This window comes from Anomaloglossus baeobatrachus, chromosome 2, assembly GCF_048569485.1.
Source record: "Anomaloglossus baeobatrachus isolate aAnoBae1 chromosome 2, aAnoBae1.hap1, whole genome shotgun sequence".
NCBI classification, from domain to species: domain Eukaryota; kingdom Metazoa; phylum Chordata; class Amphibia; order Anura; family Aromobatidae; genus Anomaloglossus; species Anomaloglossus baeobatrachus.
The window spans coordinates 475,680,537-475,700,049 of record NC_134354.1 but is presented as its reverse complement, the minus strand read 5'-3'; the positions used below and the strand labels follow the sequence as shown (position 1 = coordinate 475,700,049).

The following is a 19,513-nucleotide window of genomic DNA, read 5'->3' as shown; positions in this document are numbered from 1 at the left end:
TACAGGAAGAAGTTGGTATCGTTCAAGAAAAACATGATTTTCATGTAGGACAATGCTCCATCACATGCATCCAACTACTCCACAGCGTGGCTGGCCAGTAAAGGTCTAAAAGATGAAAAAATAATGACATGGCCCCCTTGCTCACCTGATCTGAACCCCATAGAGAACCTGTGGTCCCTCATAAAATGTGAAATATACAGGGAGGGAAAACAGTACACCTCTTGGAAGAGTGTATGGGAGGCTGTGGTGGCTGCTGCATGCAATGTTGATCGTAAACAGATCAAGCAACTGACAGAATCTATGGATGGTAGGCTATTGAGTGTCATCATAAAGAAAGGTGGCTATATTGGTCACTCATTTTTTGGGTTTTGTTTCTGCATGTCAGAAATGTTTATTTCTAAATTTTGTGCAGTTATATTGGTTTACCTGATGAAAATAAACAAGTGAGATGGGAATATATTTGGTTTTTATTAAGTTGCCTAATAATTCTGCACAGTAATAGTTACCTGCAAAAACAGATATGCTCCTAAGATAGCCAAATCTAAAAAAAAACACTCCAACTTCCAAAAATATTAAGCTTTGATATTTATGAGACTTTTGGGTTGATTGAGAACATAGTTGTTGATCAATAATAATAAAAAAATCCTCTAAAATACAACTTGCCTAATAATTTTGCACATGGTGTAAATGCAAATGCCATACCTGGAATCAGCTTCAAACCTTTTACCTGCTTAATTGATGATGGATTAATGAGGGAATAGCCATGCAGGCCATTAAAGAGCTTTATAGATAAGTGTCCAGTTACTGCTGCTCCCTTGATAAAGAGGCAGCTACTTATTAAAGAGCTGTAATTCCTAGACCCTTACTCCAATTAGCAAGTGAATACCCTCAAATAAAAGCACAGAGCCTTCACTTTAAGGCACTATTGATTATAAAACTGTATCTTAAATATGTTTTTGTAAATAGCTAAAATGCCAACATTTATGTCACTGTCTAAATATTTCTGGACCAAACTGTATGATAATGGAATAAGTGAACACTAAAACTCCTCCTATATAATACTAGAAGGTGGCCCGATTCTACGCATCGGGTATTCTATAATTTACGTATTGTGTAGTTAATGTATGATTTTTGTTATATATATATATATATATATATATATATATATATATATATATGTTGTTGTCTGTAGTTACCAAGTGTTTGTGTAGGGCGCTGTACATGTTCTGGGTGTTGTCTGGGCGTGGCGGGGGGTGAGAGCGGTGTTGTATGTGTGTTGCATGTGTTGCGTTGTTTGTGGAGTGCTGTGTGTCTGTAGCTTTGTGTGTGTGTTGCGCGGTTTGTGTGGGTGTGGTGTGTTTTGGGGGGAGGTATGTTTTGTGCAATGTGTGTGTGTTGCGTGGTATGTGTATATATTATATATATATTTATGTATGCCGCGGTGTTTATGTGTTGGGTGTTGTGTGTGTGCAACGTTGTCTGTGTGTGTGGGTGTCTGTGTAGGGCGGTGTTTGTGGTTCCCAGTGTGTGTGTGGTGTGGGTATGTGTGTGTTGGGGGGAGGTGTGCACCTCCCATCGTGCTCCATCCCCCATGCTGCGCACCCCCCATCGTGCTCCATCCGCCATGCTGCGCACTCCCAAACGTGCTCCATCCGCCATGCTGCGCACTCCCAAACGTGCTCCATCCGCCATGCTGCGCACTCCCAAACGTGCTCCATCCGCCATGCTGCGCACTCCCAAACGTGGTCCATCCGCCATGCTGCGCACTCCCAAACGTGCTCCATCCACCATGCTGCGCACTCCCAAACATGCTCCATCCGCCATGCTGCGCACTCCCAAACGTGGTCCATCCGCCATGCTGTGCACTTCCAAACGTGCTCCATCCGCCATGCTGCGCACTCTCAAACGTGCTCCATCCCCCATGCTGCGCACTCCCCATCGTGCTCCATCCCCCATGCTGCGCACCCCCTATCGTGCTCCATCCCCCATGCTGCACCAGCATCAGCCTCTCTGCCCCCAGCATCAGCCTCTCTCCTCCCAGCATCAGCCTCTCTCCTCCCAGCATCAGCCTCTCTCCTCCCAGCATCAGCCTCTCTGTCCCCAGCATCAGCCTCTCTGTCCCCAGCATCAGCCTCTTTCCTCCCAGCCTCAGCCTCTCTTCTTTCAGCCTCCCCCCTCCCAGCCTCCCTCCTCCCAGCCTCCCCCAGCATCAGCCTCCCCCTCCCAGCCTCCCCCTCCCAGCCTCCCCCAGCATCAGCCTCTCGCCTCCCAGCCTCCCCCAGCATCAGCCTCTCGCCTCCCAGCCTCCCCCAGCATCAGCCTCTCTCCTCCCAGCCTCCTCCAGCATCAGCCTCTCTCCTCCCAGCCTCCCCCAGCATCAGCCTCTCTCCTCCCAGCCTCCTCCAGCATCAGCCTCTCTCCTCCCAGCCTCCCCCAGCATCAGCCTCCCCCTCCCAGCCTTCCCCAGGATCAGCCTCTCTACTCCCAGCCTCCCTCCTCCCAGCCTCCCCCAGCATCAGCCTCCCCCTCCCAGCCTCCCCCAGCATCAGCCTCTCTCCTCCCAGCCTCCCCCAGCATCAGCCTCTCTCCTCTCAGCCTCCCCCAGCATCAGCCTACACCCTCCCAGCCTCCCCCAGCATCAGCCTCCCCCAGCATCAGTCTACCCCAGCATCAGCCTACACCCTCCCAGCCCCCCCAGCATCAGCCTACCCCAGCATCAGCCTACCCCAGCATCAGCCTCTCTCCTCCCAGCCTCCCCCAGCATCAGCCTCCCCCTTCCAGCCTTCCCCAGGATCAGCCTCTCTCCTCCCAGCCTCCCCCAGCACGCCGTGCTCCTCTGCCGACACTCACAGATCCGATCGCATACACTCACACACACACACTCACACATCTGAACACACTCACACACATCCGATCGTATACACTCACACACACACTGAAGATATCGCACATACACGCTCACACTCACAACATCCGGAGATACCACATGCTTCTGGCCATGTGATCCTCCGGCAGGTCCTGGAAGGTCACTCCACAGTATCGCCGCCGAGAAGCAAGCGATATCCCAGGATGTTGTGAGTGTGTGGATGCGATGTGATGTCTGTGTGAGAGTGAGTGTGATCTGATGTGTTTGTGTGTTGTTATGTGTGTGCGTGTGTATGTTCCGCCGCTGCAGGACCTTGATGGGCTGGTAACTATGCTACCATGGTTACCAGCGTATCCCGTCCCCCGCTCGCACGGGAGCCCACACTAGCATACGGCGGCAACCCCAGCAATGCGAGGGTATGTGTCGGTTGGGTTGGCGGAGTACGCTGATGTGGGCTCCCGGGGGTACAGTACTCACCTGGGAGTCGTGGCTCCGTGTCGGTTCGGGGAATGCGTGCGGGGGGCGGAGCCAGAGCGAGCGTGCATTGCGTGAGGGGGGCGGGGCGTGGCCGAGTTGCCAATGCGTGCAGAGTGCCGGGGCGAGAGGCCAATCCGTGGGGGGGCGGAGCCTGGGCGAGCGGCCGGCCAATCCGTGTGCGGGCGGAGCCTGGGCGAGCGGCCAATCCGTGCGGGGGGGGCGGGGCCATGGCGAGCCCAGCGGCCAATCAGCTTTGTGTCACCGTAAGGACACAATTTTGGAGCAAGACAGACAGACAGACAGACAGACAGACAGACAGAATAATGCAATTATATATATAGATAAAACAAATCCATATGGCTATGTCAAGAGTAAAATAAAAAGATATGGCTATTGAAAGAAAAAAGGAGAGAAAAATGAAAGTCCAAAAATGAAAACTAGCTGTGACGGAAAGGGGTTAAAAGTGTTGTCCAGACTTGGCGTACAAGTCTGCAATCACTATAGTTTCTAGTCAAGTGTGCAATCATTCTTGTGATTCCTGAGGGCTCGCAGATGTCAGTAGTGGATCGTCATGTTGCCGCTAGTATGCGGCCTCACTCAATTCGCTTGTATTGAATGAGGCCGTGCATTTCTAGATGGCACATGATTGCATGTATACAAATCATATACTTGCTGTCATGTGCCCACCTGCTCCTGGCGATCGCATCAGAGATTCAGTCTGCAGTCACGTAGACTGATTGCAGACTTGTAAGCCAAGCCTGGACAACTCCTTTAAACATTGCTGTAAGAACTATTTGCCATAAAAACAATTTAATCTGCAAAACATATGAGGCTATTTTTTTAATATATTTGTAAATTGCTCTCATGGTTCTGTGTGCTGTTTATGTGCTGTTCGTAGTACAGATGCCCATCACACTGACCAGTAATATGTGACCACAGCCAAAGAGAGAAAGAAATTAGATATTTTTGATATTTGTCCCTTAAAAAAATGTGAAATAATGAACTATATGATTGACAAAGGAAATGATATTTAATTTACAACTACCAATATTGATCCATAGTGAAAATGATTGTTAATTGGTTGGTTATACATACCTATTAACTTTATGTCTAGGAAAACTAATACTGTTTTTTATAAATAAGGTGAAGTTTTCTGCCTGCAACAATAATGGAGGGCTGAAAAAAAGAAATAGCAATTAGACTGTAATATCAATTAAGAATATCAGACAATTATACAAGAGCATTGGGATGTTACATTATAGTACACACTATTTGACAAAAAGATTACTGATTTTCAGAAACATGAATCACTAGTAAGTAGATAGCTTGTCCCAGGAAGGTGACTAGTGTTGAGCGGACCCGGATCGGCAAAATCCAGATCCGCAAGGTTCGAGAGTCCGATCCGAGTACGACCAGTACCCGGGATTCGGGGTGCAAGATCCGGATCCGTTTGTTTTTTTATTTATTTTTTTTTTTTTCTCTCTCTCCTCTCTCCTTTCTCTTTCTTCTCTCTCTCTCTCTCTACTCTCTTTCTCTTTTCTCTCTCTCCTCTCTGCTCTCTCTCTTCTCTCTCTCGTCCTGGATCCGACTCCCCATTCATTTACATAGCCGCGGATTACAGATCGGATCCGGACTTCGGCGGCAACCCGATTATAACCGATCCGCTCAACTCTAAAGGTGACGTGTACAAGAAAATCTATCCAATGACCCATTTGTGCTTGCTAATACCCACATCACGCTTTGCATAATTGTACAGTGCTTTGATGTGTGCACAGAAGCCAGTCACCATCGTCCCTTCCCACTTGGTTCCACCATAGTAGTGCTTTGATGTGGGCATTGAATGCCGTATGAGAGGTCAGCCACAAGTTAATGAAGCAGCTGCGCCACACCTGCAGATTAGTGTAACGGGAGTTGCCCCCCCATTTCACTTCTGGTGCTGACTGTGACTATAGCAAGAGCCACACTCCACTACACTGATGACTGGGTGGCGTGGCATCATACTTCCTCAGCCCCAACCATCTGGCTGGTGAGTGCAGACGCCAGTGTCCTCTACAGTATAAACAATTAGGTTGCAAGAGCCGCTCTATTGCCCCACATATAAAGTGTCATGAGGTCATCCAATGACATGGTACCTGTATTTCTGTTACTAATGAACACACAGGACTCATTAAGCCATAGGTATAGATTGATAATAGATAGATTGATATGAGATAGATAGATATTTCCAGAATCAATTAGAATAACACTTTGACAACTGCAAATAAAAGACAAAAATAAAATTATTTTCGAAGTGAACAATACTAGCAGCAAATGTAAATTATATATGAATGGGTATATCAATGTGACTGCAAATTGCTGACTCATGCCAGTGTGCAATATGTATGCTGTTAGGATTACCAAAATTTTCCACCTTGAGCTGGTGGTCATGTGACCGCAATTATGCGACTAGAAACTTTTCTTGTCTCTTTTGATATTCTATTCAGTGAAGCTAATCAACATTTGACCACAACAAAGAAAATCGCATACTTACAGTGACATGACGGGCTCCTCTAGTAGGCAGCAGAGCAGAATCCTGACTATGTGCGTATTGAACACTAGCAGGATTTACAAATCTACAGTCACATACAGCTGCTCCAGATATTTAGGTTGGTCTGTGTAGGAAGTTTCCTTACAAATGATATGTTCTACAAATTCAGCAATTCTTGTAAAAGACATACAGAACATTAAGTTATGTTAAGTAATTTTTATAATTGGAAAGAGCATACTTAGGAATAACATGGTCATTTTCCACAGGACACCAAGCATAGACTTCACAAGTCTTGGTTACATTGTTGATAGATGTGCAATTTCCAGTAAGGACGCCTGAAATAAATGGAATGAAAAAGTAATTTAGGAGAAGAAATGTAAGTTACTGTATATTTTGTGCTGTTTATGGGTATGCATTTATGGTGACATTTAATTTGACTTTTTGTCACACAGTTTTGCACAAATTTCACTGACTGTCATGGCGGCATTGCGCTCTGCTCAGATTGCAGAGTCTGACACTCCGCCCAGTGGTTTCTTTGGTGTCTAGGATTAACACGGACAGACTTGGTTGTTGACCTGCTGTGTGCTTATTCATAGGCAGGATAGCAAGAGTTCATCTCTGCTGGTCTGCTTGCTCCTTTGGTCACATGTTGTAGGGAGGCCTATCACATCTTCTCCCCTCCTATTTATGCTGTTTTAAACCCTTCCACCCATGTCAGCTATAGTTTATTCTATGTTGCTCTGTGAGGTGGCATCCCAGACATACTGGTGAAAGTTGTACTCATTGCTTGGCTCCTGTTTTGTAGCTTCCTTTCTGCTTTTGTATTTCCTCCTGAATTTCGTATTGTCTTTACCTTTCTGTGTGCATGTTGTGTGAGTTTTGTTTTTTCCTTGTCTGGTTTTATCAGTGAGGCTTCTTCATACTCCAGTCCCATCCCTTCCTGAAGGAAGGGGGAATCAGATCAGGACTGGTCAGGAGCAGGGCCAGGAAGGAGACTAAGGCCTCCCCACCATCAGGAGTATTACCTCAGTGTTATGAAAAATAAAAAACATTTCTCGGCAAAATTTTAAAAAAAGCTTTTAGCTAAAAATAAATATCTATATTATCAATATCTTTATATATTACACCTTATACTCAGTTGCAGCGCGGAGGAAAGAGGAGGTAACTCTCATCTGTGCAACTTACCTCCTTAGATACCACAGTAAATAATTACCAAGGAATCTAAGCAGTTAGACGGTGAAAAAAGAGCCTATTAGCAAAAACAACCTAAAAATGAGAGAACGTTTTATATATAACCTAATATAGTATCAATGTAAAAGTCAATCCATTCCAAAAAATTAAACATTTACACAGTTATGTCAACAGAAATATAAACATGTTGTGTCTCACAAAATATGGTGATACTACAACAAATAATTTTGAAGTATTTTACTTGTGTAAAAATACTAAAACATACAAATATGTGGCATTGTCACAATCGTACTGATCTGTAAAATAAAAATAACTTCATTTATACTTCAAGGTAAATACTAGATGAACAAAATCCCAACCCCCCAAAAAACAAAACAGTTTCAGAATCCTAATTTTTTTTCTACTCCCATGTAAAAAAATATATAAATTGTATGTAGCCCAAATTGGTAGCTTTAAATATATGACTACATCAGCAGAAAAATAAAGTTATGGCTCTTGGAATGAATTGGACAGGGTGAATTAGAAAAGCACTGCAAGGGTTATAACCATGACATTGATGTATCCTTCTTTTAAAAAATGTTCCCACAGGTGTACAGTACCTCGCCAAACCACATTTATTTTATGTTATAAAATAAAAAATTATTTCATTAAGGCTTCCAGCAGGTCTTGTAACACAATTTCCATGGAGAATAATATCTATAGATAAATAGTATTTTCCGTGGTGACAGGTTCCCTTTAATGCAAAGATTTATTCCTTAAGATGGAGACAAATGAGCATAGACCCTGCTGTAAAAAAATACCCTCCCCATCTACATTGATGTCGTTTGACGGAAGGTGAGGTTTTAATATCAGAAGATTAGGGACCGTCCTGATTGGGGTACACCTTATCACTCTGTCATGGTGGGATGGCTTTACTCTTTTTCTTTAATCAAACACAATGTGTACTAAGTACTGTCAAATCACCACCGGCTTCACTCTCCAATCCTGCGGACCAAATGACAGTCAACAACAAGTGAGTGGCAGCTGAAGCATCATTTCCTGTTGATTAACTCATTTGCGGGAAGAGAGAAGCCGGCAGTGATTGGACACGGGGTTCGCGGATCACGTGAGCCCCGAACCGCAATTACCGACTGGGCTGGAAGCGGCGCCAGAATGGGAGGTCAGTACAGGGTCTTTTATTTTAACTGGGAGAATCAACTAGGATCTTTTTAATGCAAAAATAACCCCGTCTTCTATGTGTGCCAAAATGGCACGTCACCACACTCATATACACATGTACATCCAGCTTTTTACACACCCAAAATATATATTATTTGAAATAGCTTCAGAGTTAATATACACATCCTATAATTTCCCTTTTGTGGATCAGAGTCAGCCTCTATAAGTCACAGGTCCCCAGGCATTCTTGTGTGCCATGTGTTATAGGAATGTCTAGCCACTATATTACAAGTTTAGCATGCGTGTAATGCAATCAAAAGCCAACAGCAGCCATGAGATATTCATTGCTATTGAAGAATTCTAGATTTTCTGACAAGTATGTGCAGGACAAATCCCCCAGCATTTAGTAGACATAACATTGGAATTTTTTTAGATGCCAGTCTCACTCCAGTAGATGATTTCATTTCTTATTGAATACTCGTTTTAGCAAAATGCTTTTTTGGTCTTGTGTTTTATTGAAAAAATCTTCCATTGAGATTGTCACAAACCACCGGGGGGGTCACTCAGAAATCCCCCGCGCTGGCTACCAGTACGTCACAATCGGGGGGTAACAAGTGGGGGTCACCCCTCCCTTATACCTCCCGACCGACAGACAGAGCACGTGACGCGCTCTCTAGCGCCCCTCTTATAGTCAGGCCAATTATGGAATTGCCCGACAATAAGCAAGGAGGCCGCTATACTACTTATGCCGATTATTGAAGGGTCCCCGGTGAGAGTAGGGTATATATTCCCCCGACCTCCGCGGGCGGAATATATAAAACCTCCCCGAATCTCACTGGCCTCCCCACAATAATCCTTGGCACAACTCGCTGCCACCAACCGCTTCACGGTAACTATTAGCCGAACACACAGACGTGGGATTCAAGATCGAGATAACAGAACAGCCCAAGATTAATTATATAATTTAATCGGCCTAAAGCCACACTAGAAACTACAATATATACAATGGGGAATCTACAGAATATACATATGTCAGAGTACAGTTACAGATAAAGCATGGTTTACAAACAGGCATACACAGTTCCAGCAGTTACCTTGTGCGTCTGGCCACAGGGGGGCGCTGTAGACCAGGTTTCCAGGAACTCCCACAGATGTTTCTCACACGTGACCCCCAGCGAAAGAACCCTGGAAAATGGCCGAAGTAGGGTTATCAACCTGGGCAAATCCAGGTCCCCTCCTACCTTCGTGACCTCAGAGGGAGCACTGCTCCACCCCTGGCTGGAGTTATGGACAAAATCCACAACATGGAATATGGCCATAACTTGGCCTGGGAGCGTCGTAGGCGGACGCCAATGCTCTCATTGTGACAGTTATGAATTTAGCTACAGAATGAGAGGACTCATGACTTGTCTACTAGTTCCCCATTGGCTGATATCACGCCTGGGGTATTTCCCAAGCTCCCGCTCCCATAAAAAGGGTGTGCCAGCATCGTCCGCATGCGGAGACACCATTTTTATGGTTGCCATATTTATCGGAAATATGGCTTGCGAGATATGAACCATTTTTTACTGGAGTCGTTCTGTCTGGATACTTCCAAGCTTGCTAATTAGATAGCAGCTCCTACCACAGGGTCACGGCAGGGAGTCATCCTGTGTCCATTGTTCCCACATCACCTAATTTCCATATCATAGGAGATGGCCATGGGATGTGACACCTTCACAGATGCTGGACATTGAGGACAAGAAGGGAGGGGGGCACTGCCAGGGAGTGATGAGCGATTATGACTGGAAGTCATAATTCATCTTCATATCCCGGGATTTGCCTCACACCTCCCCCCTTTTGAGGGCGCTAGGGGGCAGCACACTCCGGTGTTCCCCCGTGCGCCCGTCCGCGACCTCTCCTTGTCGGGACAGCCCGTCTGCGTTACCGTGGTCACGGCCCCTTTTGTGGCGAATGGTGAAGTTGTATTGCTGGAGCGCAAGGCTCCATCGCAACAATCGCCCATTCGTCCCAGAGACGGTGTGCAACCAGCTGAGGGGATTGTGGTCCGTCTCCACGATGAAGTGGCGCCCGTATAGATAGGGTTGCAGACGCTGCAGGGCCCACACTATGGCCAGGCACTCCTTCTCCATCGTGGAATAGGCCACTTCCCTTGGTAACAGCTTCCTGCTCAGGTACAAGACTGGGTGCTCTTGGCTCGCAGAGTCCACCTGGCTGAGCACCGCACCGAGGCCGAAGTCACTGGCGTCGGTCTGTACTACAAACGGCCGCGTGAAGTCGGCTGCCTGTAGCACGGGCGGGCTGGACAGGGCGTCCTTTAGGGCCTGGAAGGCTGTCTCGCAGTCCATTGTCCAATCGACTGCAGAGGGCAGCTTCTTCTTGGTGAGGTCCGTCAAGGGCTTTGCCAGGCTACTATAGCGTGGAACAAACCTCCTATAGTACCCGGCGGTCCCTAAGAAGGACATCACCTGCTTCTTGGTCCTGGGGGTGGGCCAGGATGCGATGGCCTCCACTTTCTCAGGCTCGGGCTTCAGTGTTCTCCCGCCTACCCGGTGACCGAGGTACTGGACCTCGCTCATGGCCAGCTGACACTTTCCCGGCTTGATGGTCAAACCTGCCCGGTGGATCCGCCTGAGCACCTGTGCTAGATGCTCTAGGTGGTCCTCCCAGGTGGGACTGAAGACGGCAATGTCATCTAGGTACGCGGCCGCGTACCCTTCAAGTCCCTTGAGCAGGGTGTTGACCATCCGCTGGAAAGTGGCAGGGGCATTCCTCATCCCGAATGGCATCACCGTGGACTCGTATAGTCCAAATGGGGTAATAAAGGCAGAGCGTTCCCTGGCCTTGCGAGTCAGGGGGATCTGCCAATATCCCCGGCTCAGGTCCATGATGGTCAGGTACTGAGCCCCGGCCAACTGATCGAGCAGGTCATCGATGCGTGGCATTGGGTACGCATCGGCGACCGTGACAGCATTGAGCCCCCTGTAGTCCACGCAGAACCGAGTGGTTCGGTCCTTCTTAGGGACGAGGACTACAGGCGAGGCCCAAGCGCTGTTGGATGCCTGGATCACCCCCAGCTTCAGCATCTCGTCAATCTCCTGGCGCATGTGTTGCTGCACCTCCAGGGAGACCCGATATGCTGAACGCCGGATCGGGGGATGATCCCCAGTGTCCACGTGATGGACAGCCAAGTCAGTCCTTCCGGGCTGGTTGGTAAACAACCCCCGGAAGGGGAGGAGGGTGGCCCACAGCTGGGACCGTTGGTCCTCCAAGAGCTGGTGGCCAACCTCCACATCCTCAATGGATCCGCCGGCCCTAACCTGGGCTAGCATATCCAAGAGGGTTTCCGCTTCTCCCTCCTCGGGCAGGTTGCACACGGGGAGCGCACACGCCTCCCGCTCATGATGTGCCTTCATCATGTTCACATGGAAGGGCTTCCGCCTTCCACGGGCAGGGTCCAGGGTGACCAGGTACGTCACAGGGTTGAGCTGCTGGTACACGAGGTATGGGCCTTCCCAGGCTGCCTGAAGCTTGTCCTGTGGTACGGGGACCAGTACCCACACCTTTTGACCCACTTGGTAGGTCCTCTCACAAGCGTTCTGGTCGTACCAATGCTTCTGATCGGCCTGGGCTTGAGCCATATTGTCGTGTACCAGTTGCGTCAAGGCCTGCATTTTGTCCCGGAAGCGCATGACATACTCGATAACCGACACTCCAGGGGTGGCCAAATCCCCTTCCCAAGCCTCTTTCACCAGAGCCAGGGGGCCCCGCACACGTCGCCCGTACAGGAGCTCAAACGGTGAGAATCCTGTTGAGGCCTGTGGAACCTCCCGGTAAGCAAATAACAGGTGTGGGAGATACCGCTCCCAGTCACGCCCATGGGAGTCGACCAACATCTTAAGCATCTGCTTTAAGGTGCCATTGAACCGCTCGCACAGGCCATTAGTCTGTGGATGGTACGGGCTGGCCACCAGATGTCGCACCTGGACTTGCTTACAGAGGGCCTCCATCAGCTGGGACATGAATTGGGTCCCCCGGTCAGTGAGCATTTCCTGGGGAAAACCCACTCGGGAGAAAATCTCCAGCAATGCGGTGGCCACCTTGTCAGCCCGAATGGACGACAAGGCCACTGCTTCTGGGTACCGGGTGGCATAGTCCACTACCGTCAGTATGAAGCGTTTCCCGGAGCTGCTGGGGATGGCCAGCGGGCCGACCAGATCCACAGCCACCCTCCTGAAAGGCTCATCGATGATGGGCAGAGATACCAGTGGGGCTTTGGGGTGTGGCCCCGCCTTCCCCACTCTCTGACAGGTTTCACACGAACGGCAGTAGGCAGCCACATCGGCCCCCATTTTTGGCCAGTAGAAATGCTGGTTTAACCTGGCCTTGGTCTTAGCGATCCCTAGGTGTCCGGCCATCGGAATCTCATGTGCGATCCGCAACAACTCTGTCCGGAACGGATAGGGTACCACCAACTGTCGGTCCCTGGGCCACGCCTCCGGTGAACCCTGCTGGACCGTGGCCCGGTACAGCCGTCCTTGGTCCCAGACCACTCGCTCCGGGTCCGAGTCCGAGGGAGGCTGTGCCGCCTGCTCCTTAAGAGCTTTCAGGCTGTCGTCAGCTTCTAACGCTGCCTGAAACCCCTGACTAGATGTGGCCAGAATCGACGAGACTGTCACATCTTCGGTCAGTACCCCGGGACCTGTGTCCTGGCCTCCGCCTGACTCGGCTGCCACTTGGTCAGAAGGGGAAGAGCTATCGGACCTCCGGGAGGCCCCTTGGCTTCCAGCACTCCCACTGCGGGTGACAGCGGCCACAGCCGCTGCGACCGTGGGTCGTGCCTGCTCCTCCTCCGTTCCTGACCAAGTCGCCGGTTCAGGCAGACCTACCTGGCTTCCTGACACCCCGGTTGTGGGGGAACCCTGCACCGAGATCTTACCTGGGAGCACTTCCGCTCCGGGACCGGCCCCAATCTCACCTGCCTGTTCCCCTCCTGCAGCAACAGAACCCCGCTGTGAAGTCTCTGGGGACCCCACATTTGCTGTGGTAGCCCCCACCCCACACACTGGTCCTCCCCCTGCAGCACCCTGCTCTCTGCTTATCCCTGCAGAGGGCAACAGATCCCAGCTCACAGGCTGATTACTTGTAGAGGCATTGTCACACCTTTCTCTGACCCCCTCCCCTGTCACAGCTGCAGCTGAGTGTGTGTCTATGGTGTCTATGCAAGCAGAAATATCAGAGTTCACTCCCTCCTCCCTTACATCATTCATAGATAACACATTAACATTGTTAGGAGTCATGTCAGTACGGGCTGAAGGTTCAGCCCTTGGGGGGGCCCAAACTGGGAGGTTATCTGCCCCAAATCTGTCCCAAGTAGCACGTTTGCAGGGATCCGATCAGTTACCCCCACCTCCCTCACCCCTCGCCCTGCGCCCCAGTCCACATAAATGTCAGCAACAGGCAGCGCCGGGTCAATGCCTCCAATCCCGGAGACAGCGAGGGTTTTTCCCGGGATCAAGTCTTGGGGGGACACCATGTCAGGCCGCACCAGAGTCACCTCCGAGGCGCTGTCTCGCAGTCCTATGGTCACAGACCGGCCGACGGTGACAGGTTGGAAGCTGTCCAGGGACCTACCACCACCCCCACCCACACAATACACCTTGGGCGGCCCTTGGGACGGGGACGGAGCCGGGGCCTTGGGACGCTGAGGGCACATGGCCTTGAAGTGTCCAGGTAGGTTGCACTGGTGGCACCGTCTTGGCTCTGCCACGGGCCTGGAGAGAGGAGTTGAGGGGGACACCCCCTGCAGTCTAGGGGCAGGTGGGGCAGTCGCAGAATTCATCTTACCCCCTCTCCAGGTGCTGCTGGTGGCTGCTCTCCTGGCCTCAGGAGCCCGATTGTTGGTGTAGTCATCGGCCAGGGCAGCTGTAGCCGTGGACCCCTTTGGCTTCTGGTCTCGGATGAACTGGCGGAGATCCTCAGGGCAGTTCCACAAGAGTTGCTCCGTGATGAACAAGTCCAGGATCTCCGGTCCGGTGGAAAGCTGCAGGCCTTGGGTCCAGTGGTCGGCAGCTCGGGCAAGTGCCCGCCTGTGGTCAGCCCAGGAGTCCTTTGGTCCCTTCTGTAGGCTCCGGAACTTCTTGCGGTAGGACTCTGGAGTGAGGTTGTACTGTTGGATCAGGGCCCGCTTGATGGTGTCGTAGCCCTGATCTGCCTCAGCAGGCAAGTCCCCAAGGATATCCAGGGCCTTACCCCTTAGACGGGGGGTCAGGTATTTGGCCCACTGATCCTTGTCCAGATGGTGCTGCAAGCAAGTCCGTTCAAAAGCAGTCAGGAAAGAGTCCAAGTCTCCATCCTTCTCCAGCACTGGGAAGTCCTCAACACGGACCTTTGGAAGTTTGGTGTTTTGAAGGTCACATGTGGCTGATGAGGGCCGGAGCTGAGCTAGCTGCAGCTGGTAGTCACGGTCTGCCTGTCGCTCTCGCTCTTCACGCGCTGCCTGCCGCTCCGCAGCCTTACGCGCTGCTTGCCGTTCCGCAGCCTCAGCGTCACGCGCTGCTTGCCGCTCCGCAGCCTCAGCGTCACGCGCTGCCTGTCGCCCACGCTCGGCCATGAGTATCTCGTAGGTATCCCGGTCTCCAGCCATAAGCCTGGCCAAGGCAGCTTGAAGGAGGGCCTCTGCACCTCTCAGGCCGGAGGGATTGGCAAGTGGTGATCTGCGGCACGCTGCAGAGCCAGGGGATTCACTGTCCATTTCAGAGCGGAGGACTGGCATCTGGCTCGTTGAGGACCCTTGGGTGAGCTGCTCCTCATCTTGTCCATCAGTGCCAGGTTGTGCAATGTCCTCTGCAGAGCTGTTCTCTGGCGTCGGGCTCTTGGAGGGCTCGTGGACAACCTCCTCATTACTGTCCACAGCACCGTCCTCCCTCTCTTCGGCTCCTGCTTTAGCATTGGCCAGTTGCCTAGCTCTGCTCCTGGTGCCATCAGCCATTCTTGCAGACTTTTGGTCACTGACACAGAACTGACACCTGATGCCTCCACACACCTTACAGTATCTGCACTCTGACACTCTAGTGTTGAGCTAGTCTGAAGACCCCAGCAGCCACAGCTGCTGCAGGCAGTCTTTAGTGTCTGGGAGTATGGGTCTCACACTCACACACACTATTATCTCGATCCCACCGCTATGCCACCAATATGTCACAAACCACCGGGGGGGTCACTCAGAAATCCCCCGCGCTGGCTACCAGTACGTCACAATCGGGGGGTAACAAGTGGGGGTCACCCCTCCCTTATACCTCCCGACCGACAGACAGAGCACGTGACGCGCTCTCTAGCGCCCCTCTTATAGTCAGGCCAATTATGGAATTGCCCGACAATAAGGAAGGAGGCCGCTATACTACTTATGCCGATTATTGAAGGGTCCCCGGTGAGAGTAGGGTATATATTCCCCCGACCTCCGCGGGCGGAATATATAAAACCTCCCCGAATCTCACTGGCCTCCCCACAATAATCCTTGGCACAACTCGCTGCCACCAACCGCTTCACGGTAACTATTAGCCGAACACACAGACGTGGGATTCAAGATCGAGATAACAGAACAGCCCAAGATTAATTATATAATTTAATCGGCCTAAAGCCACACTAGAAACTACAATATATACAATGGGGAATCTACAGAATATACATATGTCAGAGTACAGTTACAGATAAAGCATGGTTTACAAACAGGCATACACAGTTCCAGCAGTTACCTTGTGCGTCTGGCCACAGGGGGGCGCTGTAGACCAGGTTTCCAGGAACTCCCACAGATGTTTCTCACACGTGACCCCCAGCGAAAGAACCCTGGAAAATGGCCGAAGTAGGGTTATCAACCTGGGCAAATCCAGGTCCCCTCCTACCTTCGTGACCTCAGAGGGAGCACTGCTCCACCCCTGGCTGGAGTTATGGACAAAATCCACAACATGGAATATGGCCATAACTTGGCCTGGGAGCGTCGTAGGCGGACGCCAATGCTCTCATTGTGACAGTTATGAATTTAGCTACAGAATGAGAGGACTCATGACTTGTCTACTAGTTCCCCATTGGCTGATATCACGCCTGGGGTATTTCCCAAGCTCCCGCTCCCATAAAAAGGGTGTGCCAGCATCGTCCGCATGCGGAGACACCATTTTTATGGTTGCCATATTTATCGGAAATATGGCTTGCGAGATATGAACCATTTTTTACTGGAGTCGTTCTGTCTGGATACTTCCAAGCTTGCTAATTAGATAGCAGCTCCTACCACAGGGTCACGGCAGGGAGTCATCCTGTGTCCATTGTTCCCACATCACCTAATTTCCATATCATAGGAGATGGCCATGGGATGTGACACCTTCACAGATGCTGGACATTGAGGACAAGAAGGGAGGGGGGCACTGCCAGGGAGTGATGAGCGATTATGACTGGAAGTCATAATTCATCTTCATATCCCGGGATTTGCCTCACAGAGATGTATTATTTTATACTATTGTTAATATTGTCATTTTGATGGAGGTTTCAAACATCACATATGGAATGTGAAAATTCTAGTGTTGGGATCTTAATATGTATGATTATTATAATCATTGAAAATATGTATTTTATTATGTTTATTTCTAATTAAATGGGTTTTTCCATAAAGAACATATAAAATATCTACCAAATAGTTAATATATTTATGATTGTTGGGAATCCAAGGGGTGGGCCTCCAACCAATCATGAGAATGGGGAGCACAAAGTCAAGCCCTCTATGTGAATGGAGTGGTAGTGCACTTCTTTGACCACTGCTCTATTCACTTCTATTAGTCTATGAGAGTCTATTTAGATTGTTCAAACAAGAAAACTATTTGTTTTATGAGAACAGATTTTTATGTAAAGAGTCATAAAATATAAAATAAAGGTTTTCAATAAAAATGGGATTTAAATAATGTTATTTTCTGAAGATTTATTTCCTTTCACATTCATTACTATTGACTATTTAGAGTCTCTGCAAAGGGATAGAATACAGACCCTTCCGACAGAAAGCTGAGCGCATCAATAAAGACACAATCAGACTCATTTGTGTAGTGTTTTACTGCCTCTTGTAAGCATGCTGTAGTATAAAAGCTGTTATTCAAGAGGTTGTAGAAGACTTGACACTTTGTTTAAGGCCTAAAACAGACGTCCTTGATAACCACGCACGTGTAATGCGGGCCGTTTTTCATGTCCGTAATCCGTTTTTTGGTCCGTAAATAACGCACGTGTGGTGGCTGTGTGTCCGGCGTATGGTAACCACGTGTGCGTGTGGAATGGCCGTGTGTGCGTGTGAAACTTAACTGACGTGTGTGTTGTCCGTGTGAAATGTCCGTGTGTGATGTTAAATGTCGTTGATACATGCCGGCTGACAGCAGACAGAGTCGCGCGGTGAGAATGAGCTCGGGTGAACTTCACCCGACTTCATCCTCACACCGCGGGTCTGTCTGTGTGCCATGTACTGATTAGCGGTCACCTGTGAAGGATTCACCGGTGACCGCTGATCCCTCGAGTGACTGAAGTGTCCCCCCCTCTCTCATACTCACTCGCTCATTAAACAATCTCGTATTCCCTGCTTTCCCCGCCCACCGGTGCCTATGATTGGTTGCAGTGAGACACGCCCCCACGCTGAGTGACAGGTGTCTCACTGCACCCAATCACAGCAGCCGGTGGGCGTGTCACTATGGAGTATAGAAATAAATAAATAAATAATAAATAATAAATGCAGCCATATGGCTTTTTCTGGCTGGTATTAAAATTGGGGGGACCGCACGCCGTTTTTTTAATTACTTATTTATTTATTTCTATACTCCATAGTGACACGCCCACTGGCTGCTGTGATTGGGTGCAGTGAGACACCTGTCACTCAGCGTGGGGGCGTGTCTCACTGCAACCAATCATAGGCAACGGTGGGCGGGGAAAGCAGGGAATACTAGATTGTTTGATGAGCGGCTGGCTTTTTCAAATTAGAAAAAGCCGCCGGAGCAGTGTGAACGCCGTGCAGAGCCGGTGATCGGGGATCAGTGAGTATGAGAGAGGGGGGGGACACTTCAGTCACTCGGGGGATTAGCGGTCACCGGTGAATCCTTCACAGGTGACCGCTAATCAGTACACGGCACACAGACAGACCCGCGGGTATGAGGATGAAGTCGGGTGAAGTTCACCGAGTTCATTCTCAGCGCGCGACTCTGTCTTCCGACATGTAGTAACGACATTTTGCATCACACACGGACATTGCTCACGGACAACATAACCACGCATCCGTGCAAGGAACGTTTTATTTGGACTCTCATAGGCTAACATTATGTCCGTGTGTGCGTGCTCCGTTCCAAAAACTGACATGCTTCCGTACCAAAGGGAGCTAAAAACGTGGAACGCACACGAACACACGGAATAACAAATAACACGCACGTGTGTCTTTCAACATAGAACCACATATGTGCACGTTTGGTCGTATCTCCGGTATGTACGGAAACGGACCAAACACGCACGTTTTCAACGGATGTGTGTTGCGGGCCTAAGAAGCAGCACCAGACATGTCAATACGATGGGTCTGGTAGAACAGCTCAGTTCCAATAAATTATTCACAGGCTATGGACATAAAAGAAAAAAGTCCAGCTCATCAATCTCTAGGACGTAGCTTTTCAACGGCAGTACAAGGACACAGAAATATCGGCAGATGGTGAGTCATAAGAGGTATCCAGCATCAGCGTCAGGGGAGTGTAATAAAAAAATCCAAATTTATTTTATTCCCATTAAAAATCCATTAAAAAAAACCATGCAGACAAGCATTACATGTTTACTCATAGGTCCTTATGCATATCATAGGCTATGAATAAAGACCTATGAGTCCTTATTCATATGTAACATTCATTTAAATGTTGTGATTTGGTCTCAGTAATTCATTTGTAATTTGCCTGAAGAAGGAGCCTGTGTACTCTGAAAGCTTGCTAATATAATTTTTCTGGTTAGCTTATAAAGGTATCACTCCTAATATACTTTTGTCATTCTTGGGACATAGTATTTCAATTGACCTATGAGTCCGAAACATGTAATACTTGTCTGCATGGTTTTTTAATGGAATTTAATGAACTAAAATAAATTTGGATTTTTTATTACACTCCCCTGACGATGATGCTGGATACCTCTTCTGACTCACAATGTGAACAGTCTATGGACAGTACAAGGGTTTTGAAAACAAAGCAGACATGTATACCCCATTTATATCCCAGCCTTCTGCTGACCCTGTCACAATCTACACAGCA

The 19,513-nt window shown here is 49.1% G+C and overlaps 1 protein-coding gene across 1 annotated transcript in view; it reads right to left on the bottom strand.

Annotated features, from left to right (window-relative positions):
• P2RX1 (purinergic receptor P2X 1) overlaps positions 1 to 19,513 on the bottom strand; it is a 178,538-nt gene that overhangs the window by 72,021 nt on the left and 87,004 nt on the right. The window contains exons 5-6 of the mRNA XM_075336374.1: positions 6,109 to 6,205; positions 4,439 to 4,519 (exon numbers count right to left, since the gene is read on the bottom strand). Of these exons, the coding sequence (XP_075192489.1) occupies positions 4,439 to 4,519; positions 6,109 to 6,205 (178 nt within the window). The remainder of the gene's footprint in view (positions 1 to 4,438; positions 4,520 to 6,108; positions 6,206 to 19,513) is intronic.